At 44.3% G+C, this 23369-nt stretch overlaps 1 protein-coding gene across 1 annotated transcript; it reads right to left on the reverse strand.

The window, feature by feature from the left end:
• Nucleotides 1–631: 631 nt before the first annotated feature.
• On the reverse strand, nt 632–22263 carry Sf3a3 (splicing factor 3a subunit 3). The gene is made up of 17 exons (XM_070008779.1): nt 22078–22263; nt 21761–21808; nt 19822–19874; nt 19610–19715; nt 17046–17118; nt 16626–16717; nt 14975–15057; nt 12328–12466; nt 10842–10910; nt 10246–10313; nt 9996–10103; nt 6760–6829; nt 4928–5092; nt 4721–4831; nt 4206–4296; nt 1846–1901; nt 632–938 (listed from the first exon to the last, which is right to left on the reverse strand). The coding sequence occupies exons 1-17, from the start codon at nt 22171–22173 to the stop codon at nt 861–863; spliced, it is 1506 nt and encodes a 501-aa protein (XP_069864880.1). The 5' UTR covers nt 22174–22263; the 3' UTR covers nt 632–860.
• Between the last annotated feature and the right edge of the window lie 1106 nt (nt 22264–23369).

The raw sequence follows: 23369 nt of genomic DNA on the forward strand, positions 1-23369 counted from the left end.
TATGAAGATGGCATAAGGAGCCTCAATGAAAGCGGTTTTTAAATAGAGGATTGAAGAGCTGTGGCACAAAGTGGTAGAGCACTAGCCTTGAGTGAAAGAGCTCAGGGATAGCACCCAGGTTCTGAGTTCACACCCCATGTCCAACAACAACAAAAGCCTTCAATAGAGGATTGGAAGGGTGGGGGGAAAGTAATTTCTTAGCAATTCTCAAATACCATAGGGAAAAGCCTTGGTATAATGAATACACTAAAAATAAAAGGATGATAGAAAAGTAAAACAGGATCAGATGGGAGCGTGGGCATCAGCGGAATGGGGGTAGGATTAGAAAAGAGGGTGAATGAGGATGAGTATGGTCTGCTGAAGTAGTTTATTCATGTATGAAAATAGAACAATGAAGCCTGCTGAAAGAGGGAGAGTGGGTTGGAGGAGAGTGCTAAAGGGGGTGAGGTTGGTGAGGATACATTGTATACATGTGTGGGAATGCCACAATGAAACCCTTGTATAACTTATGTGCCCTGTTAAAAAAATAGAATCTTAGCAGCTACTCAAGTTGGTGAGAATGAGGTAGGGAGGCATTAAGAAATACAAGATTGCATTAGTTCTCAGTCCCGGGCTTCATAAAAAGACACACTGAGAATAAGGGCTGGTTTTATTTTCCCACAGAATCATTTTTTAATATAAAACGAAGATAAAACACATCTCAACCCTGCAATGTGCCAGCATGTCTTGTTTCTACAAGACTCATGCTAGACCATGACTACGTAGCAAAGAGTCTTTAATAAGAGCATTTGGTTGGGAGAAATAGAAAAAGATCTCGGGGAAGCCTAGGCAAGCCCAAAGTTGAGCAACATCTCTGAACACTAGAGCAGTCCTTGTCTCTTCAGATCCTCGTATGTCTTCTTGTTCACAACATTTCCACTGGAGTCTTCATACTCTTCCTACAATAGAAGGAGTACACCTGGTTAGCTATACTCCCTGGGAGAAACATCTGGAACCAATCTCAGCACCCTGACCCACTTGATCTGATCCCATGGCACACCCTGGCAATCATGAGATTGGCATTCATCTAGCACAGCCTTTTTCTCAAATAGGGTTCCACAAGAGTATGAACTTCTCTTAACATCCAGAATGGTACCTTTAGGGTACCTAGGGAAAGTTCACTTACATCATTTCTTGTGTTTAAGATAAGGAACCCTGGCTGAGAACGCCTGACCGAAGTCAGTAGTTTTCAAAGGCTTACCAAAAAGCCTAGGTTTCTGCCCCAGGAGGCTGAGAAGGCTGAGTTTCCCCACTTACAGGGCAGTTCTGCTTGATTTTATTTTGTATACTAGAGTCCAACATTCCAGCTGGGAAGGGTTTTGTTGCTAAAAAAATAAATACTGCAAGCTACTGTTCTGAAAGAAAAGGAGTTGACTTCCTGTCTCCGAGGGGCCTGAGGTCTATTGCTATCACAACTCACACTGGTCATTCCTTATCTCTGAAACCTGCAGCTTGGAGATGATCTCTGCTTCAATAAGCAACCCCACCCCCACCTTGGGTGGGAGAAACCTCTCTTAGCACATGCTGTTCTCAAAGGAGATCTAGTGCATGACAAAGACTGAGCCACCATGGCACTAGAGACTACTTGTCACTTCAGAATTTCAGTGAGAGAACACAACCTGTTTTAACATATTTAAATTATGACAAATATCACAACCAAATGAGGCTTCTCGTCAAGTCAGTTTGTAGATACTGTCACACAGAACATGTCACTGATAAACCAAGAACCATCTCTGTCTCCCTCCTACAGGGTGACGGAGTGCTTCCCATTGGTCTGCCTCTAATGCAATGCACATCAGCACCCACCTCAGTGTCAGGCTGCCATCGCTCTGATGCCTTCTGCAGTTTCAATTTGGCCCACACTGAAGAGGAGAAATGAGCATCATAAGGACTGATGAGTCATCCACCGGGTCCACATGCTTGCACCATTCCCTGCCTCCAGCTCCCCACCTCTAGCAGGCTATCCCAGTGACTGCTTCTAACACTTGTGCCTGCCCCAAACTGTATTTGTTTTGGACTACCTATAAACAAAAAAAATTTCCACTGCAAAATTTACCATGACCTTATTTTTCTGTAAAAGAAAAGGTGGCCGGGCGCCAGTGGCTCATGCCTGTAATCCCTGCTACTCAGAAGACTGAGATCTGAGGATCGTGGCTCGAAGCCAGCTGGGGGAGGAAAGTCCGTGAGACTATTATCTCCAATAAACCACCAGAAAACCAGAAGTGGTGCTGTGGCTCAAGTGGTAGAGCACTTGTCTTGAGCTGAAGAGCACAAGGACAGCATTCAAGCACCACATCAGGGGGAGGAGGGGGGTTAGACTAAACATAACCAAAGACTTCTCAGAATATAGAACTGATACTCTAAAAGGATGACATTAATGTGAAACAACCTATAGAAATCATAGGAGAAAGTGACTTCTCTTAAAATTTCTTAATAGGGCCAGGAGCTAGTGGCTCATGCCTGTAATGCTACTCAGGAGACTGAGATCTGAGAATCGTGGTATGATGCCAGCCAAGAGAGTTCACGAGACTCTTATCTCCAATTAAACACCAAAAAACCAGAAGTAGAACTGTGGCTCAAAGTGGTAGAGCACTAGCCTTGAGCAAAAAAGCTTAGGACAGTGTCCAAGCCCTGAATTCAAGCCCCACAAAAACCACCACCACCACCACCACCAAAAGTTTTTCAAGGAAGGGAATGTGGCTAGGTGGTAGAGTGCTTGTCTAGCATGCATGAAGCCATAGGTTCAATTCCTCAGTACTACATAAACAGAAAAAGCCAGAAGTGGCGCTGTGGCTCAAGTGGTAAGTAGAGTGCTAGCCTTGAGCTGAAGAGCTGAGGAACAGTACTCAGGACCAGAGTTCAAACCCCACGACCGACATTAAAAAAAAAAAAAAAGTTTTTCAAGTTCTTAATGGGACAGAAACTGGTAGCTCACACCTGTAATTTTAGCTACTAAGAAGGCTGAGATTCGAAGCCACCTTGGGCAGGAAAGCCCATAATACCCACCAAAAAAGCTGGAAATGGAGCTGTGGCCTATATAATATGACCTTGTCTTTCCCATACACACAGCAACTTTTTTTTTGGTTGGTCATGGAGCTTGAACTCTGGGTCTGGGCACTGTCCCTCACTTCTTCAGCTCAAGGCTAATGTTCTACCACTTGAGCCACAGCGCCACTCTGGTTTTCTGAGTGACTTATTGGAGATAAGAGTCACAGGCTTTCTTGCCCAGGCTGGCTTTGAACCCCAGGATCCTCAGATCTCAGCCTCCTGAGTAGCTAGGATTACAGGTGTGAGATACCAGCGCCCGGCACACAGCAACATTTTGAAAGGTCACTTTTATTTAGCTCTGCCATGGAGGATCTGACAACCAGACATAGGACATAGGAGCCAAAGGAGTTAGCTGACCACAGCACTGAGCAGGGTGCTAAGTATAGCTGAAAGGAGTGTCTGTTATTCAACAAAGGGGAGTAGGTAAAGTGAAACATGACAGAGATGAGAGAAGCCAGAAAGAAAATGAGTTTGCCAGGAAGATGATAGCGACAGAAAATGTTTCCACTGCCAGGAAAACTGGAGGCCTCTGACTGCTGTAGCAGTAAGTTCCTGACACTGTATGTGCTCTATCTACTCATTCTTTCTCCAAGAGGTATTTTGCGGCTGTGTTTTTGTATCCCTGCCCTGTTGCCTCGGAAATAAACTTACTGAGGTCATTCTTCTTTCTTCTTTTATATTAGTGGTTCTAACACATTAAAATCAACTCTGAAAAAATATGTAACTCTCCCTCAAAGTCTTCCACGTAGAGGTCACAGACCCATGCTAAAAGTCTTGTTTTTTTGTTTTTTTTTTGGGTCCGGTCGTGGGGCCTGAACTCTGGGCCTGGGCACTGTCCCTCAGCTCTTCAGCTCAAGGCTAGTGCTCTACCACTTGAGCCACAGCGCCACTTCCGGCTTTTTTCTTTTTGCTTATGTGGTGCTGAGGAATCGAACCCAGGGCCTTGAGCATGCAAGGCAAGCGCTCTACCACTGAGCCACCTTCCCAGCCCTGCTCTATACCTTTTTATACCCACTATCTATTGCCCTTTGGTCTTCATACACAAGAGTACTGGGGACAGTGGCTGCAGGAGGAACGGCTACTTGGCTAGGCTAGCAAACAGTCAACAAGCTACTTACAGGAGACAGCATCTTCAATCTGTGTCACATTAGCAAAATGAGCAGTGTTGGGTATACCCAAGCACCTCATTCCATGAGCATGACGCCATTCCTAGGGGAGAGAAGCAAATGGACAATGGGATACGGGTACAGTTGAATTAAAGCACTTACTCCGTTCTACTCAAACGTCCTAACCTGATCCCTCTGCATAAGACTCCAAATAAAGGCAGCTTGTAAAGTTTGCTGTGACTGACAAATGGGTGACATTAAAGAGCAAACGGAATTCTCTCAGGTTTAGATTCTAGATTCAGTTGTATTATAGACACAATTTCTAGGTCAACACCACAGTATCACGACAACTCAAACCTCATGCCTCCCATATGCTGTGGGAGAAGCTGACAGACCCCAGCAATCTCTACAATCAGCATTAGGGGTATGGTAGTATGTTGGTGCCATCTCTGTACTGCTGATTGGGGCGAAGAGGATGTGACCACGTTGGATCTGGGATATCAAGCCAATGGCTCTGAGTTCCTTACAGCAAAGTGCCGCTGGAAGGCCTTAGGTCCTCGGTAGGTGTAGTTCCCACAAATCTCACAGTTGTAGTTGATATTTAGGCCATGAAGTTTATATAGCCAGTAGGGAATGGGCTAAAAGAAACCACATAAGAAACACTGTTAGTTTACTTCAGTCTGCATGTTGCTTCCTAAAGGGGAACAGGGAGGAAGTGGGAGTGTGGGACTCACTTTGCCATCCCAGCCCAGAGGCAGGTTTTTGGGATTGTAAATGATCTCATTCTCTTCATCTTCACTTTCACTCTCACTAATCTGTTCTTCTTCCTCCTCTTCCCGCTCCTCTCCTGTTCTGGCTTGCTTGCGTTGTACATTTTCATGAGTAAGTTGTCGCTGTTCCTAAAATAGATCATATAAAAAAGGAATGTCAGAGCAAAGTAATAATAAAACACAAAAAGGATGTTTTCTATTTTCCAGAAACTAGCTAATCCTTCACTTCCAAGGGAAAGTTTTTTTGTTGTAGAATACAGAAAAGTCTTAACTTCACACTAAAACTTCCTACCAGCACAATTTGCTTGCTCCAGAAGGAAAAGTCAAAGACTGTTGAGCTGGGCACTTGTGGCTCACACCTGTAATCCTAGCTACTCAGGAGACTGAGACCTAAAGATCACAGTTCAAAGCCAGCTCGGGCAGAAAAGTCAATGAGACTCTTATTTCCAATTAACTATCAGAAAACCACAAGTGGAGCTGTGGCTCAAAGTGGTAGCCTTGAGCAAAGTAGCTCATAGACAGTGCCCAACCTCTGAGTTCAAGTCCTTTGACCAACAAAACAAACAACAAAATGAATGTCATCCATCAGTGGCTCATGACTGTAATTCTAGCTACTCAGGAGGCCGAGATTTGAGGATCTCAGTTCAAAGCTAGCCCAGGCAGGAAAGTTGCCAATTAACCACCAGAAAACAGGAAGTGGAGCTTTGGCTCTGAGTGGCAGAGCTAACCTTGAGCTTAAGGATAGTGCCCAGGCCAAGTTCAAGCCCCACAACTGACCAAAAACACGATTGTCAATCACGTGCCTAAATTATTTATCTGAAGCTGCAGACTATCAGAAAACAGTCTCATCTGTTCTGCCCTCAAGAATTTCCTGAACATTTTGTTTCTCCTTTCTGTTGTCACTGACATAAAAACAACCACTTTTTAACTTGTCTGAGCCTCCTTGATCCAGGCCCCTATCGATTCTGCTGTCAGATATTTCTGTTCATAAAACCAAATCTCTCTTTCTCTCGTTCTATCTCCTTTGTGCCATTCCTGGGGCTGGAACTCAGGACCTGGGCTTTTTGATTTTTTTGGTCGGTCATGGGGCTTGAACTCTGGGCTTGGATGTTGTCCCTCAGTTCTTCAGCTCAAGGCTAGTGCTCTACCACTTGAGCCACAGCACCTCTTCTGCCTTTTCTGTTTCTGTTGCACTAAGGAATCGAACCCAGGACCTCATGCATGCGAGGCAAGTACTCTACGACTGAGCCACCTTCCCAGACCTGAGTATCTGATTCTTGGGTGACCCTCTGGCCTCAGCAGAAGCTCAGGCACTACTCAGATACCACTATAAACAGAAGAATCCTTTATGGACATTGGGAAGCCTTGAGAATATCACCCAACAACAGAACAGGAACCTCTTAATGGGCCAAAGACTGAGAGAACTGGGGCTGGGAAGGTGGCTCAGTGGTAGAGCGCTTGCCTTGCATGCATGAGGCCCTGGGTTCGATTCCCCAGCACCATATAAGCAAAAAGAAAAAAAGCCAGAAGTGGTGCTGTGGCTCAAGTGGTAGAGCTCTAGCCTTGAGCTCAAGAGCTGAGGGACAGTGCCCAGGCCCAAATTTCAGGCCCCACGACTGGACCCCCCAAAAAAACAAAAAACAAAAAAAAAAGACTGAGAGAACTCTATTCCTATTTGGAAACAGAAAAAAATTCCTGAGTTCCTGTCTCTCTTACTTTCATCATTAGTAGTATTTACTACTACCATCAGTAGAGCCACTTAAGAGGATCACACAAGGAAAAGGGTAGTTACTTACCCCAAGAATCTCCACATATTCATAGATCTGAGCTTCTAGGAAAGCAATGTCTTTGTTCCTCTCAGTGTCTCTGAGAACAAGAAATAAACTGTCAATGTTTTTTTCTTTCATGCGATTGTTTCTAACACATTTATGAGATTATTCCTTTGTTGCTTTGTATGTCCCTCCCCCACGGTATAACATCTGCTTTCACTGTATTTAATGTCGGTATAATTTGTGGAGGGGAAGGGAAAAAACAAATCGTTTAAATAGGGATACAGGTGGACCCATTGCAATAATGAGATGTACAAGTCATTATGTCGAAAACGAACTTTTCAACTTTGGTGGGGGGGGGGGAGGAGAAATGAGTGGGGGAAGGGCAGAGGGGAGGATGGGAAGGGATGGGAAAGGGACACAAAGGAGGAGGCTACAATGCTTGGTAAGAAGTGTATTCATTATCTTGCCCATGTAATTGTAACCTCTCTGTACAGTATTTTCACAATAAAAAAAAAAAAAAGAAATAAACTGTAATTCAAGGTTCCTGTATTCACCCAATCTTGCTTCCCAGGTTTGAGAACACTCATTCCATGACTGCATTAAAAATTACATATGAGCCGGGCGCCGGTGGCTCACGCCTGTAATCCTAGCTACTCAGGAGGCTGAGATCTGAGGATCGCGGTTCAAAGCCAGCCCGGGCAGGAGAGACCGTGAGACTCCTATCTCCAATAAACCACCAGAAAACCGGAAGTGGCGCTGTAGCTCAAGTGGTAGAGCGCTCGCCTTGAGCTGAAGAGCTGAGGGACAGCGCCCAGGCCCAGAGTTCAAGCCCCATGACTGACAAAAAAAAAAAAAAAAAAAAAAAATTACATATGAGCCGGGCACCAGTGGCCCATGCCTGTAATCCTAGCTACTCAGGAGGCTGAGATCTGAGGATCGCAGTTCAAAGCCAGCCTGGGCAGGAAAGTCCATGAGACTCTTATCTCCAATAAAACCACTAGAAAACCAGAAGTGAAGCTGTGGTTCAAGCGGTAGAGTGCTCACCTTGAGCTGAAGAGCTGAGGGACAGTGCCCAAGCCCAGAGTTCAAGCCCCATGACCGACAAAAAAAAAAAAATTACTTATGGAGCCAGGTGTCAGTGGCTCATACCTGTAATCCTACTCAGGATGCTGAGACCTGAGGATCACTGTTCAAAGCCAGTCCGGACAGGAAAGTCCGTGAGACTCTAATCTCCCATAAACCACCAGAAAACCGGAAGTGGTGCTGTGGCTTAAATGGTAGAGTGCTAGCCTTGAACTGAAGAGCTAAGGGACAGCTGAAGAGCTAAGGGACAGCACCCAGGCCCAGAGTTCAAGCCCCAAGGCAAAAAATAAATAAATACATATACATGAAAGCCAGGTGATGGTGGCTCACATTACTTTTTGCCAGTCCTGGGACTTGAATTCAGAACCAGGAGGCTGAAATCTTAGAATTGTGGTTCAAAACCAGACTGGGCAGGAAAGTCCATGAGATTCTTATCTCCAATTAACCACAAAAAAGCTCAAATGATAGTCTTGAGGAAAAAGTTCAGGGAAAGCACCCAAGCCTTAAGTTCAGGCCTAGGACTGGTGTCCAAGAAAATAAATAAATAAATAAAATTACACATGACAAACAGAGCAAATGCTCTATTCGTTTCACCAAATCCTCACGAAGTCCTGAGGTTATTTTTTAGGATACATGGAGGTTTGCTCTTTGACCTCACCTACAAGGGAAGAAACCACTTAAATTTCATGTTATAACCTACAAATATAATGTGGTAAAGAAGAATGAGTTTGCAAGCAAGCAGACATTGCCAAATATTGAATTCTGCTCTTAGCAACTGTAAGAAAGTTATACTAAGAGTTTTCTAAATCCTCAACCAACAAAAATCAGGAAAACTACTTTCAGGGTTGTTGTGATAATTACAAAAAATACCCTAGATAAGCAAGCAAGAACAGCTTCTGTTATTGGAAAAAATTAGCTTAGAAAAATATTCTTTGAGTTTTACTTTTCCTTCCCCTCTGTCTCTGTGCTCTTCCATCTCATGCAGGCTGGCAGTTTGCTCCCCGCGCCCCCCAATAAACTCTTTGCTACCTGAATAAAAAAAAAAAAAAGAAAAGAAAAAATATTCTTTGAGCTGGTCGCCAGTGGCTCAGGCCTGTAATCCTAGCAACTCAGAAGGCTGAGATTTGAGGATTGTGGTTGAAAACCAGCCAAGACAGGAAAGTCTCTAAGACTCTCAACTTCAATTAACTACCAGACAACTGGAAGTGGCACTGTGGCTCAAAGTGGTAGAGTGCTAGCCTTGAGAGAGCTAGCTCAGGGACAGTGCTGGGCTCTGAGGTCAAGCCCCTCAAAATAAATAAATAAATAAATATCTGAATTTACTAATCCTTTAAAACCCTCCACTGTATTTATTACTTATAAAGGTAATAAAGGCACCTAAAACAGCATGTCAACATCAAAAATTTTACCAGTTTCCACTCCCCTGAGCACAAATTGTTCTTGTTATATAAGAACCAAAAACATTAACAGAGCTATACAACAGACTGGATTTCTATGAACAAACAGTGGTAATAAAACAGTCTTAAAAACTTCCACTGTAGCCGGGCGCTGGTGGCTCACGCCTGTAATCCTAGCTACTCAGGAGGCTGAGATCTGAGGATCGCGGTTCAAAGCCAGCCCGGGCAGGAGAGACCGTGAGACTCCTATCTCCAATAAACCACCAGAAAACCGGAAGTGGCGCTGTAGCTCAAGTGGTAGAGCGCTCGCCTTGAGCTGAAGAGCTGAGGGACAGCGCCCAGGCCCAGAGTTCAAGCCCCACGACCGACAAAAAAAAAAAAAAAAAAAAAAAAAAAAAAAAAAAAAAACAACCAAAAAAACAAAACAAAACAAAAAAAAAAACTTCCACTGTAGTAAGAGTCTCTATGGAATTGATACTTAAAAGCCACAGCAGAAGCCGTGGCTCATGCCTGTAATCCTAGCTACTCAGGAGGCTGAGATCTGAGAATCATGGTTTAAAGCCAGCCTGGGCAGTAAAGTCCATGAGACTCTTATCTCCAATAAAGCACAGAAAACCAGAAGTGGCGCTGTGGCTCAAGTGGTAGAGCACTTGCCTTGAGCTGAATTGCTGAGGGAAAGCGTCCAGGCCTAGAGTTCAAGCCCTACAACCAGCCAAAAAACCCAAAAACACACACACAAAAAAAACCCCACAGCATAGGTACTGTCCCATCACCACTCACCGCTTAGTGCCCTTTGTTTTTGGATTTTTGGCAAACAGAGAGGTGTCAAGAGACTCCAGTGATTTTCCTTTGGTGCTGAACAGCCTCTGGGCTCGTTCCTCTAGGGTCCTAAAGAGAGAGGGGCACAGGATTTCAGAGTGACTTCACTACACAGGCAGTATGGGTGACAGAAAAAATGTAACCACAGGCACGAAGAGGATCACACAAACATACAGCAAATGGTAGTTTTGATGGAAAAATGAGTCCTTACCCACCACATTTCAGGCCTAAAGCTAAGAGTGCAGATTTTAATCTGTCCAGACCCAGGGAAGCCAACTCCTGTAATAAAACACACAAATTACAGTACCACATAATTTGAGGAAATAGTAATGCATTATTAGTGTGTGGTAGTTCCCAGGCTGTGGCGTGGGAGCATGTTCCACAGACTGATGCCATGTAGTAAGTTCAAACTCTCCACAGAACTGATTCTGAGACATGTTCAGATTCAAGTCATACTGGTAGTGTTCTAATACCTTCATCACAGCTTAACTTAAACTGGAATTATTATTTCCCAGTTTTCATAGTTGGATATGGCTTTTTGTTTGCTATTTGCTTTTGTTTTGCAGTGCTGGGAATCAAACCCAGGACCTTGTGATCCTCAGATCTCAGCCTCCTGAGTAGCTAGGAATTACAGGTGTGAGCCACCAGTGCCCAGCTAGATTTCCTTTTTATCTTCCCTCATTCCTTATATATATCTGTTCCCAGAAAATGGTGTCTTATTATAGGTCCAAGGTACTAAAGATAGGAGAACAAGTGGTTTCTCTCAAAGACGTACAGGTGAGATCAGTACTGCTGCTGGAAACATACCTCCCAGGAGGAGAACGCAGAGAGGTCAAGATGGGCTCCAGCATGGGTCAAGGCACTGCTTGTCTCTTTCTGGAAAAAAGAAGAGGTGCTTATTAAAATCCAAGTTTGGAAGTAGCGCTATGGCTCAAGTGGTAGAGTGCTAGCCTTGAGCAAAAGCACTCAGGGACAGCTCCTGGGTCCTCAATTCAAGCCCCACTACTGGCAAAAAATAAATTTAAAAAATTAAAAAATGAAATAAAATTCAAGTTTATTCAGATGAAGGTGAGAGCCATCCAAATTACCAGGTATGGTTGGCTCCTTTATTATACACACTTATAAGTAAGGACCAAACAGGAATTGAGTAATAGAACAGATGACCTGAGCCAGGTGTAGTAGAGCACACCTGCTATGCAAGCACTCAGGAAGGAAGAAGGTTCAAGGCCAACTTAGGTACAAAGCAAGACTCAGACTCAAGAAAGCAAAAACAAAAAACAAAACAAGCCAGGCACTGGTGGCTCAGCCTATAATCCTAGCTACTCAGGAGGTTGAGATTTCAGGATCATAATTTGAAACCAGCCCAAGCAGACAAATCCCAGGCTCTTATCTCCAATTAACTAGCAAAAAGTTAGAAATAGAGCTGTGGTTCAAATGGGAGAGTGTCATCCTTGAAGAAAAAAAGCTAAGGGGTACACTCAGGCTGAGTTCAAGCCCCAGTACCAGCACTAAATAAATAAGTAAATAAATAACAACAAAAAAACCACCCAGATGACTAATAAGTCATTGAATTTCAAGAAAAACTTAAGTTTACCATCAGGAATAAAAATACATAGATTTCTATAGCACAATCTGATCAAATAAATAAGTAGATAACAATAAATAAATAAATAAATAAATAAATTTTAGGTTAGCAGGAACCACACAGCAACCATAAGGTAGGCAGTAAAAATCCTGGGCACAATCAATGGCAAATCTTTTTTTTTAATGTTCGTGGTGGGACTTTGAACTCTGGGGCCTGGGTGCTGTCCCTCAGCTCTTCAACTCAAGGCAAGTGCTCTACCACTTGAGCTACAGCCCACTTCCGGTTTCCTGAATGGTTTATTGGAGATAAAAGTCTCACAGAGTTTGCTGCCCAGGCTGTCTGAGTAGCTTGGATTATAGGTGTGAGCCACTGATGCCCCCTCAATGACAAATCTTGTGCCAAAGAATACAAAGAAAGGGCTGGGAAGGTAGCTTAGTGGTACAGTGCTTGCCTTGCATGCATAAAACCCTGCATTCGATTCCTTAGCACCATATAAGCAGAAAACACTGGCCCCATGACCGACAAAAAAAAAAAAAAGCAAAAAAAAGAATACAAAGAAAACGGAGCATACCTGCCAGAGGACACTTCATGGACAGAGCTTATACTGAAAGAACAGCAACTAATGCCTGAAGCAGAAGCCCAACAGTGAAGTAAAATAGCCATTTCAAGGCCTGGCATGACCTCTACCCACACCCCATGAAAGCTTACCGGCCACCCAGGGAAGGTGCCATTTTCCCACTTCTTCTCAAATTCGTTCTGAATCTTCCCAAAAAGTTCATTTTGATCTTGAAGGGGCTTCACTCTGTCTGTGTAATCCTGAAGGTACTCAAGCAGCATCTCCAGGTACCTACAAAGGAACACACAGTACACATAGAGAAAATAGGGTTTCTACTGTTGATACACTCTTTTACTCCATAAATTTCACTCATAATTCTAGTAATACTAGTGTTTTTTGTTTGTTTGTTTTTTGGTTGGTCATGGGGCTTGAACTCTGGGCCTGGGCGCTGTCCCTCAGCTCTTTAGCTCAAGGTAAGTGCTTTACCACTTGAGCCACAGCTCCACTTCTGGTTTTCTGGTGGTTAACTGGAGATAAGAGTCTCATGGACTTTCCTGTCTGGGTTGGCTTTGAACCGTGATCCTTAGGATCTCAGCCTCCTGACTAACTAGGATTACAGGTGTGAGCCACCAGAGCCAGACTGAGTCACTTATTTTTGGATTCCAAGGTCTCCTGAATGCTAGGCAAGTACTCTACTACTAAGCGACATCTTCAGCCCAACAATCATTTTTCAATGTGCGTATTTTCACGCCAACATCAATACCCCCTCTTTCCTCCATTTTGTGTCAGTATTGAAACTTGAACTCTAGGCCTTGCACTCTTGGCTTTTTCAATCTTGGCTGAATCCTTGAATCCTTCCCCCAGTTCTAGCTTTTTGCTGGTTAATTGGAGATGAGTCTTACAGACTTTCCTGCCCAGGCTGGCTTCAAACATTGATTCTCATACTTGAGCCTCCAGAGTAGGCAGGATTACAGGTGTGAGCCAGCTTCTCACTCCTTTTATCCTTATAACATAATGCCAATTTTTCATGTATTAATTAACTCACAAGTAACTATTTCTGGTAAAAAGTGAGAAAAAGAGGGGAAGTTAGGAGTATAGGTTCACTAACCAGGAGCAGAGTTAACACAAAAATTTGGGTTTAACATCACATCCAGGCACCTCATTTTTGCCACAATCTGAGAAAAATCTAAAATTTTTCACATGAATGGGAGGCTTCCTTCTATAACAATTAAGCAAATTCAAAAATAGTATGGGTATAAGATTGAAGATGTGCTCACAAATTCATCTTGTCCAAAGCCAAATTCATCTTGTCCAAAGTCAGAGAATTATAAATATTCTATCTTTTAAGCCAGGCACCAGTGGCTCAAGCCTGTAATCCTATTTACTCAGGTGGCAGAGATGGGAGAAGCTCTAGAAGCCAGCTTGAGTAGAACAATCTGAGAGATTTCGTTTTCATATTATCTAGCCAAACACTGCACTGGAGGTATGGCTCAAGTGGTTGAGTAACAGTCATAATTAAAAACAAAACAAAATAAAAAGCTGAGTGAAACTAAGAGGTTTGGAGTTCAAGCCCAGGTAGTACTGGAAAAACAAAACAAAAACTGCTTTGTTCATAGCTCTTAGATCCAATAAGCCATAGAAGTTATTTAGACATACTTTTTTTTTTGGTTGGTCGTGGGTCTTGAACTCTGGGTGCTATCTTTCAACTCTTCAGCTAAAGATGAGCACTCTACCACTTGAGCTACACAGCCACTTCTGGTTTTCTGGTGGTTAATTGGAGATAAAGAGTCTCACAGACTTTCCTGCCTTGGCTGGCTTTTAATCATGATCCTCAGATCTCAGCCTCATGAGTAGCTAGGATTACAGGTGTGAACCACTGAAACCCAGCTCATGTATACCTTTTGGGCAACAAAATTCAAAACTTTGCCCTCAAAGCTGCATATTATTCTTTTCCTTTATTGGTATCAGTCCTGGGGCTTGAACTCAGTGCCTGGTTAGTACTCCTGAACTTCTTTGGCCAAGGCTAGTGCTCTACTTCTTGAGCCACAGCTCTACTTCCAGCTTTTTGGTAGTTTAGTGGAGGCAAGAGTCTCACAGACTTTCATGCTAAGGCTGGCTTGGAACTTCCATCCTCAGATCTCAGCCTCCTGAGTAGCTAGATAACAGGCATGACCCACTGGCGCCCCACCTTCACTTTTCTTTTTCCTTTTTTTTCTTTTTTAGTCAGTCGTGGGGCTTGAAATCTGGGCCTGGGCCCTGTCCCTGCGCTCGTCAGCTTAAGGTAAGCACTCTATCATTTGAGCGACAGCACCACTTCCAGTTTTCTAGTGGTTAATTGGAGATGAGAGTCTCATGGACTTTCCTGCCTGGGTTGGCTTTGAATGGCAATTCTTAGATCTCAGCCTCCTGAGTAGCTAGGATCACAGGTGTGAGACACCAGCTCCCAGCCTTCACCCACCCTTCCTTCCTTCCTCCCTCGTTCTCCCCCCCACCCAACCTCTCTTTCTTTTCTTTTGTGCCAGTCCTAGGGCTTGAACTCAGGGTCTGGATGCTGTCCCTGAGCTTCTTTCTTGCTCAAGGCTAACACTTTACCACTTGAGTCACAGCACCACTTCCGGCTTTTTCTGTTTAAGTGGTACTGAAGAACTGAACCCACGGCTTCATGCAGTCTAGGCAAGCACTCTACCAGTAGGCCACATTCCCAGTCCTTCACATTACTTTTGAATCCAATTCAGTAGAAGCCTACAAGATGTTAATACTTACCTTTTAGACACACACACACACACACAAAATACTTACCTTTTATATTCTGCATTCTTCCTTTCTTTAGGAATGTCAAATAACTGGTCAAAGATGGACAAGTATGTGATATAATCCAACTTCTAAAAGGAGAAAGTGAAAACAAAAAAGTTGGGTGAGTGTACTAACTTAAAATTAATCTTCAATAAGTGAGATCAGAATTGATTATTGTCTAGTGAAATAATAAGGCCTGGCTTACTTTAGTTTTTATTTCACCATCCTTTAGTACAAATAGTGATTTGGTTCTTCTGAACCAAGTAAAAGAATATCAGATACATCATTAACTCTACAAAATAAATATCAAGTTAACAAGCAGTAATACAAAAGAAACATTTGCTGCTATGTACTACATGTCAGACATATCTTGAGCTAAACTATGACATCCTAAAATAAAGTCCTGAAAGGTGCCAAATGATTATTCATACTACCACTTATTGAGCATCTTTCTCCCAAGTAGAGGGATCCAGAAAAGAACAAAATGAATAAGCAATCTGTCCTCAGAGCTTAAAGTTTAGTCACTTCACTCTGGAGATATTTCTTCACAATTCTATAAGAAACAATCATAAACTTCCTGGGGCCTTTCTGAGACTGTCATATTCAACTTCACCTCCTATGATGGGCTATTTTGTTGTTGTTGTTGTTGTTATTTGTAGAGCTTGAACTCTGGATTTGAGGGCGGCTCTTCAGCTCAAGGCTAGAGCTCTACCACAGCATCACTTCTGGCCTTTTCTGTTTCTGTCGTGCTGAGGAATCAAACCTAGGGCTTCATGCATGTGAGGCAAGCACTCTACTACTGAACCACCTTCCCAGCCCATGATGGGCTATTTTTAAGTGTCCTTTAGAAAAGATATTGCATAGACCTTTGCTGTAAAGGATCATGCTATACCTCTCATAACTTAGTACCATACGCACCTACCCCAGAATATGGTTTTATGGGTTTAAACAATGTTTTTTGTTGTTGTTGTTTTAATTTTGTTTTTTGTCGGTTGTGGGGCTTGAACTTTGGGCCTAGACACTGTCCCTCAGCTCTTCAGCTCAAAGAGAGCACTTTGGACTTTCCTGCCTGGGCTGGCTTTGAACCATGATCTCAGCCTCTTGAGTAGCTAAGATTAAAGGCATGAGCCACCAGTGCCTGGCAACAATGTTTACTTTTATTTATAAATTTATCTTTTGGTTGGTGCTGGGGCTTGAACTCAGGGCCTAGGTGCTATCCCTGAGTTTTTTTGCTTAAGGATAACATTCTAACACTTTGAGCAACAGCTCCACTTGTAGTTTTCTGGTGGCTAATTAGAGATAAGAGTCTCACAGAATTTCTTGCTCAGGCTGGCTTCAAACGGCCTCCTCAATAGCTAGGATTACAGGCATGAGCCATCCAGCACCAGGCAGAGGAGTTTATTTTCACAAAAGTAAATGTGCATGTTATATAAACGAAATAATGCATTAATACATAAAATGTTTGTTGAATTTACTGTAAAAACCTGACTTTCATTTTGAATAGTTTCATTGATGAAAGTGAATTGCCTATTTACTATGCATGCAATAGTTACTAAGCACAGGGAAAAACTAGTTGATTGTTCATGTCTTAACAGTTTTGGCTCAGCGGCATGATATAGCCCAAGAATCAGACCCTCTCTCCTCACTCCATCCTTACCTCAGATGCCTTCAGGTTAATGTACTTGAGGTAACAGTCATGGAGATCAAGGTAACGACCATATCCTTCTTCATCTGTGAATTCCACCAAGTCTGAAGGAATCACACATATTAATGACTCAGACATTAGACATTTTTCCAATGGACTGTTCCAACTCCATGAGGCAATCTTTTTCCCAAATGTCTTTCTTATCTTACAAAGTCAACAGACCAGCTTTCCAGGCCAGTGGACTTAAGCAAGGACAGCACAAAATGAATGTTTTGTAAAAAGCCAGCTTCGGATATCAATCTAATCTAAAAATCAGTGAATATAAAACCAGCAGAAAAACCCAGCTCTAAGCTTCTTGAGGCCTTGGGCACAAATCTGAGCTGTCACTAACTTGTATGTTTGTAAAGGAGAGAAATGTTAAATCTGACTTACTCTGTGCCTCTTCACTTGGATTCTCTCGTGCCTTTAAGAGCTCTTCAAATTCCACTGACATTGGCACGCAGATCTGGGAGACAAGAGAAATGTTCAGGTGGGTTTGCTGATAAACTCAATGTCATAGAAATGAGACATACACAAGGTTGCACTTCTGACATATTACTTGGCCTTACTTTTTTTCAAGAGAAGCCAGTTACTTTGTTACTTTTTTCACATATTGTCTAAAAATACATGCTCAGAAAACCTCAAATCATATAAAAGAATGCAAATCCTCTTTTACTGAAAACTTTTACTTCTGAAAATAGGTAGCCACTATTAACAATCTTTTTCTACACTACAAGTTCCCAAACTTTGCTGTATGTTAGCATTACCTGGGGGAGAATTAAAAAATTCCTTATGCTGGGCGCTGGTGTCTCATGCCTGTAATCCTAGCTACTGAGGAGGCTGAGACCGGAGGATCACGGTTCAAAGCCAGCCTGGGCAAGAACATCTCTTATCTCCAATTAACCACCAGAAAAACCAGAAGTGGCACTGTGGCTCAAGTGGTAGAGTGCTCACCTTGAGCTGAAGAATTGAGGAACTGAGGGACAGCGCCCAGGCCCAGTGTTCAAGCCCCACTGCCAACCAAAAAAAAAAAAAAAAAAAAAAAGCAGCCATCTCCAGTTAACCAGAAAAATGCTGGATGGGAGGCACAAATGGTAGTGCACCAGCCATAGGCAAGTAAGCTTAGGAAGAACCTGAGGCCCTGAGTTCAAGCTCTGGTGATAACAAAAACAAAACAAAAAAACAAAAAACCCCTTATGTACCTGACTTTGATTAAATCAAATGAGGGCAGATGGCACACTCTTGTAGTAGTGAGCTTCTCCTTTCTGGCCTTTTAGGCTCCCTCCTTAATCTGTTCCTTTGTCTGGGCTAGCTGTGAATTCAAGATCCTCTTGCCTCCCCCACTTCCAGAGTAGGGCTTACAGGTGAGAGCCACCATGCTGGGCTTCTAATAGCCTTTTTATCCATGTTCCAAATCCATACTTTTACTTACTCATTACTCACATTACCCCAGTAACCAGAGTTCATTTCCACTACTTCACTGAAACAATAATCCTGGCAATCACCAATCAAAAATAGTTGATACCTTGACCACCTTTCTGAGCCTTTGTGATATGTGTTCATAGATAGCTTTTCTGTTAAGTACACTATCCTAAGCGTGCCCCAAAGTATCTGGAAAAATTCTTACAGGCAATATCTTGCCCATGTAATTGTAACCCCTCTGTACGGTATATTCACAATTAAAAAAAAAAAAATTCTTGGGCTGGGAAGGTGACTCAGTGGTAGAGCGCTCACCTTGCATGCTTGAGGCCCTGGGTTCGATTCCTCAGCACCACATAAGCAGGAAAAAAAAGCTGGAAGTGGCACTGTGGCTCAAGTGGTAGAGCGCTAGCCTTGAGCTGAAGAGCTGAGGGACAGTACCCAGGCCCAGAGTTCAGGCCCCACGACCAGACCAAAAAAAAAAAAAAATTCTTACAGGCTCGGTTCTGGTGGTTCATACTTGTAATCCTAGCTACTCAGGAGGCTAAGATCTGAGGACTGGGGTTCAAAGCCAGTCCCAGCAGGGAAGTCTGTGAATCTTTTTTTTTTTTTTTTGGTCAGTCATGGGGCTTGAAATTTGGGCCTGAGCACTGTCTCTGAGCTCTTCAGCTCAAGGTGAGCGCTCTACCACTTGAGCTACAGTGCCACTTCCAGTTTTCTGGTAGTTTATTGGAGATAAGAGTTTTACGGACTTTCCTGCTCGGGCTGGCTTTGAACCGTGATCCTCAGATCTCAGCCTCCTGGGTAGCTAGGATTACAGGCGTGAGCCACAGGCGCCCGGCAAGTCTGTGAATCTTATTTTCACTTAACCACCCAAAAGCCAGAAGTGGAGCTGTGGTAGAGTATTAACCTTGAGCAAAAAAGCTGAGGGACACTACCAGGCCCTGTCTTCAAACCCCCAGATGAGCATTTAAAAAAAATAAATATTTCTGACAATCTCTTTTTACATTTTATGTCTCCCACAACTCTATGGCTACTAGCTTTAACCATAAAGTCCATGTAATGATCCAAAATCCAAATCAAAGCTTTCATTTCTTTTCTTTTCTTTTCTTTTCTTTTTTGTTGGTTGTGGGGCTTGAATTCTGGGCTTGGGCATTGTCCCTGCGCTCTTCAGCTCAAGGCAAGCACTCTACCACTTGAGCCACAGCACCACTTCCAGTTTTCTAGTGGTTTATTGGAGATAAGAGTCTCATGGACTTTCCTACCCGGGCTGGCTTTGAACCTCGATCCTCAGATCTCAGCCTCCGGAGTAGCTAGGATTACAGGCATGAGCTCGGGCGCCTGGCTAAAGCTTTCATTTCTTGCATTAACCTGTCACCTAACTCCAACTGCTCCTGAGACACTTCACCTAAAAGTTCATGTCTGAAAAAAGACAAAAAACCTACATGAAACAACTCCCTTCCTTCCTTCCTTTTGTCCTTACATCTTTTAGTATGGTCTTTAGGTAGGTTTGGAAGAAATGTTCTCTCAGGCCATACCTCATTTGGGTGCTTCCGATGGAATTCTTTTATTTGCTTGAGTCTGTTATAGAATTCAGCAAACTCATTGGGTCCTGAAATAGCATTGAGCTCCTCCTTTCTTAACCTGCAATTTCAGGAAAAATCCAAATAGATTAGTGCACAAAGTTAATTCTTTCATTACATGGCTCCTCAGAAGCCCTTAATGCTGGACTGGCTGAGTGTCAACTTACCCATCCTTGTCATCATATAAATCCCTCAGGTTCCCACTGACCTCCATATACCTCTGAAATGCAAACACAAACACATCAGAATGAAATAACTGGTACAACTGTAGAGCTAACAAACAACAAGGGCCCTCTGGTCAAAGCCCAAGGACTTTATGAGATATGCCTTACAAGTTCCCATGCTTTCTGGAACCTTTAAGAGTCAGCTTGTGGGGGCTGGGAAGGTGGCTCAGTGGTGGAGTGCTTGCCTTGCACGCATAAGGCCCTGGGTTCGATTCCCCAGCACCACATAAGCAAAAAGAAAAAAAGCCGGAAGTGGCACTGTGGCTCCAGTGGCAGAGCACTAGCCTTGAGCTGAAGAGCTGAGGGACAGTGCCCAGGCCCAGAGTTCAGGCCCCAAGACTGGACCCAAAAAAAACAACAAAAAAAAAACAAAAAAAGAGTCAGCTTGCGGCCAGGTGCCAGTGGCTCACTCCTGTAATCCTAGCTACTCAGGAGACTGAGATCTGAGGATTGTGGTTCAAAGCCAGCCCAGGCAGGAAAGTCTGTGAAACTCTTATCTCCAATAAACCACTCAGAAAACCAGAAGTGGCACAGTGGCTCAAGTGGTAGAGAGCTTGCCTTGAGCTGAAGAGTTGAGGAACAGCATTCAGGACCAGAGTTCAGGCCCCATGACTGACAAAAAAAAAAAAAAAAAAGTCTGCTTGGGTCTTGTTTAGTATCTAACACAAGTAAATATCTTGATTATCTAATATAATTAGGACTGACAGAATGGTTCTGTGCTTATATAGAATCACTAACTTCCCTAAAATATCTTTTTTTTTTTTTTTTGTCGGTCGTGGGGCTTGAACTCTGGGCCTGGGCGCTGTCCCTCAGCTCTTCAGCTCAAGGCGTGTGCTCTACCACTTGAGCTACAGTGCCACTTCCGGTTTTCTGGTGGTTTATTGGAGATAGGAGTCTCACGGTCTCTCCTGCCCGGGCTGGCTTTGAACCGAAATCCTCAGATCTCAGCTTCCTGAGTAGCTAGGATTACAGGCGTGAGCCACCAGCGCCCGGCTCCCTAAATTATCTTGAACACAATAAAATGAGTTTTACTGTGTTTGCAAAATTGATATACCCTAATAGAAATGTGTGGAGAAAAAAATTATCCACATTGCTTTTGTTTAGTTTCTTTGAAAATAAGGAATCCAGCTGGGCTCCAGTGGCTCATACCTGTAATCCCAGCTACTAGGGAGGTTGAGATCTGAGGATCAAGGTTCATCCAGCTCATGGAGGAAAGTCTATGGCACTCTTAGCTGTAATTAACCACCAAAAAGCCAGAAGTGGAAGTGTGTCAGCCTCCAGTTAGAAAACTTTAAGAGGCAGTGCCGAAGCCTAGAGTTCAAGCCCCAAGTATCAGCAGAAAAAGAAAAGAGGAGAAGGCTAGGAAGGTGGCTCAGTGGTTGGTAGAGTGCTTGCCTTGCATGCATGAGGCCCTGGGTTCGATTCCTCCGCACCACACAAGCAGAAAAAGCTGGAAGTGGTGCTGTGGCTCAAGTGGTAGAGTGCTAGCCTTGAGCTGAAGAGCTGAGGGGCAGTGCCTAGGCCCATAGTTCAGACCCTAGGACCGGCAAAAACAACAACAAAAACAAACAAAAAAAACCCCAGTGTCCTGGAAGAAAAACATTAACATATACTGCTCCCTTATTTCAAAGACAGTGAACCTTCTGTGTACGTCCAAGGGATATAAAGATGTATCAAGGGTCATGGTTTCGAGCCTCTAAGAACGAACACGTTCCCCACTGAAGAGAGGCGAGGAAGGGCAGTGTAGCGCCTTCGCATCAGACAGCCGTGGACTGGCCAGCCCACTTACCTGTGGTCAAGGCTCCCGTCGAGTTCCCACCTTCTCCGCCCCGCTTTTCCCGCCCACTAGGACCCAAGAAGAGACAGACTGCTGGGTACTCACATCTTGCATGGCCCGAGTGCGGTGGTCGGAATTGATCTGGTCCCGCAGCTGCAGAAAGGCAAACAGTGACACAAGGCCGTTAGATGAGTACTGGGGATGGGAAGGCGGCCCAAGGGCGGGGTGTACCCGCTTAGGTCTTAGCGGCTGAAGCAGAGGTGTTCTGGGGTGCGGGGAGCCCCGGGAGAACGTTACCCGTGCTCCGAGGCGACCCAAGAGGAGGCAGGGCCTGGGCGCAAGCAGGGTCTGCGCCCCGAGAAGGCGTTGGGAGGGTCAGCGGGACAGGGGCCCGGACGCGGCCCTGAGCACGTCCCACTCACCGTAGATTTCTTAGTGAGCATCTCTTTGGCCATGACGTCCATGAGCCTTTCCTTCTCCTCGTGGTATCGCCGCTGCTGCTCCAGAATCGTCTCCATCTTCTCTCCGCCACGGAATTTCAATTCACACCACCACCAAGGCCGGAAGCAGCTCCTGCCGCCTGTCCCGCCTGCGTATCCCTCACGTTGTGCAGCCGGCTGCACCAAAGTTCCGCGCGGGCCGGAAGTGCCTCGGGGACCGAGGGAAAAGGAACACAGGGAGCTCGAGACTATGCTACCCGGATGGCCACAGTGCCCCCTGCTGGTCGGAGGTGTAGAGGCGCCGGCCAGTAGACTCAACACAAAACTGTGAGGACGAGTGGGTCCCTAGTTTCTTGGAGCTCCTTGGAGTCCATTGGAAGGGTAGGCATATTTGAGTAGGTTGACTAGTTGAGTATGGTTGGGAGTTGAGAAACTGGAATTTCAATCCTGCTTTGTGACTTCAGATAACACTTTTTCCTTTCTCTATTCCTCAAAATCTGTTCTCTCTCTCTCTCTCTCTCTCTCTCTCTCTCTCTCTCTCTCTCTCTCTCTCTCTCTCTCTCTCTCTCTCTCTCTCTCTCTCTCTCTCTCAGCCCTGGGCTTGCCCTGGGCCCTGTCCCTGAGCTGCTACTGCTCGAGGCTAGCACTCTACCACTTGAGCCACAGCACCACTACTGGCTTTTTCTGTTTATGTGATACTGAGCAATTGAACCCAGGGCTTCATGCATGCTAGGCAAGCACTCTATCACTAACCTACATTCCCAGCCCTTTCTTTCTTTCTTTTTTTTTTTTTTTTTTTGTTTCCTTTTTTTCTTCTATTGGTCATGGGGTTTGAACTCTGAGCCTGGGAGCTGTCCGTGAGCTCTTCGGCTCAAAGCTAGTGCTCTACCACTTGAGCCACAGCTCGACTTCTGGCTTTCTGGTGGTTAATTGGAGATGAGTCTCATGGAAGGCTGGGAAGGTGGCTCAGTGGTAGAGTGCTTGCTTCACATGCATGAGGTCCTGGGTTCAATTCCTCAGCACCACATAAGCAGAAAAAGCCGGAAGTGGCGCTGTGGCTCCAGTGGTAGAATGCTAGCCTTGAGCTGAAGAGCTGAGGGACAGTGCCTAGGCCCAGAGTTCAGGCCCCACGACCGGCAAAAAAAAAAAAAAAAGTCTCATGAACTTTCCTGCCTGGGCTGGCTTTGAAGTGATCCTCAGATCTCAGCCTCCCGATTAGCTAGGATTACAGGCCTGAGCCACCAGCTCCCGACTGTCTTTCTTCTAACATGTAG

Source organism: Dipodomys merriami, unplaced genomic scaffold, assembly GCF_024711535.1.
Source record: "Dipodomys merriami isolate MVZ:Mamm:240054 unplaced genomic scaffold, mDipMer1.0.p SCAF_71, whole genome shotgun sequence".
In the NCBI taxonomy this organism is placed as follows: domain Eukaryota; kingdom Metazoa; phylum Chordata; class Mammalia; order Rodentia; family Heteromyidae; genus Dipodomys; species Dipodomys merriami.

Coding starts and splice junctions, on each gene's coding strand:
- Sf3a3 (XM_070008779.1), bottom strand. CDS start 22,173: ATGGAGACGATTCTGGAGCAGCAGCGGCGATACCACGAGGAGAAGGAA. Junction 21,809..22,077: donor TGCTCACTAAGAAATCTACG/GTGAGTGGGACG, acceptor GCCTTTCTGCAG/CTGCGGGACCAGATCAATTC. Junction 19,716..19,821: donor TTATATGATGACAAGGATGG/GTAAGTTGACAC, acceptor CTGAAATTGCAG/GTTAAGAAAGGAGGAGCTCA.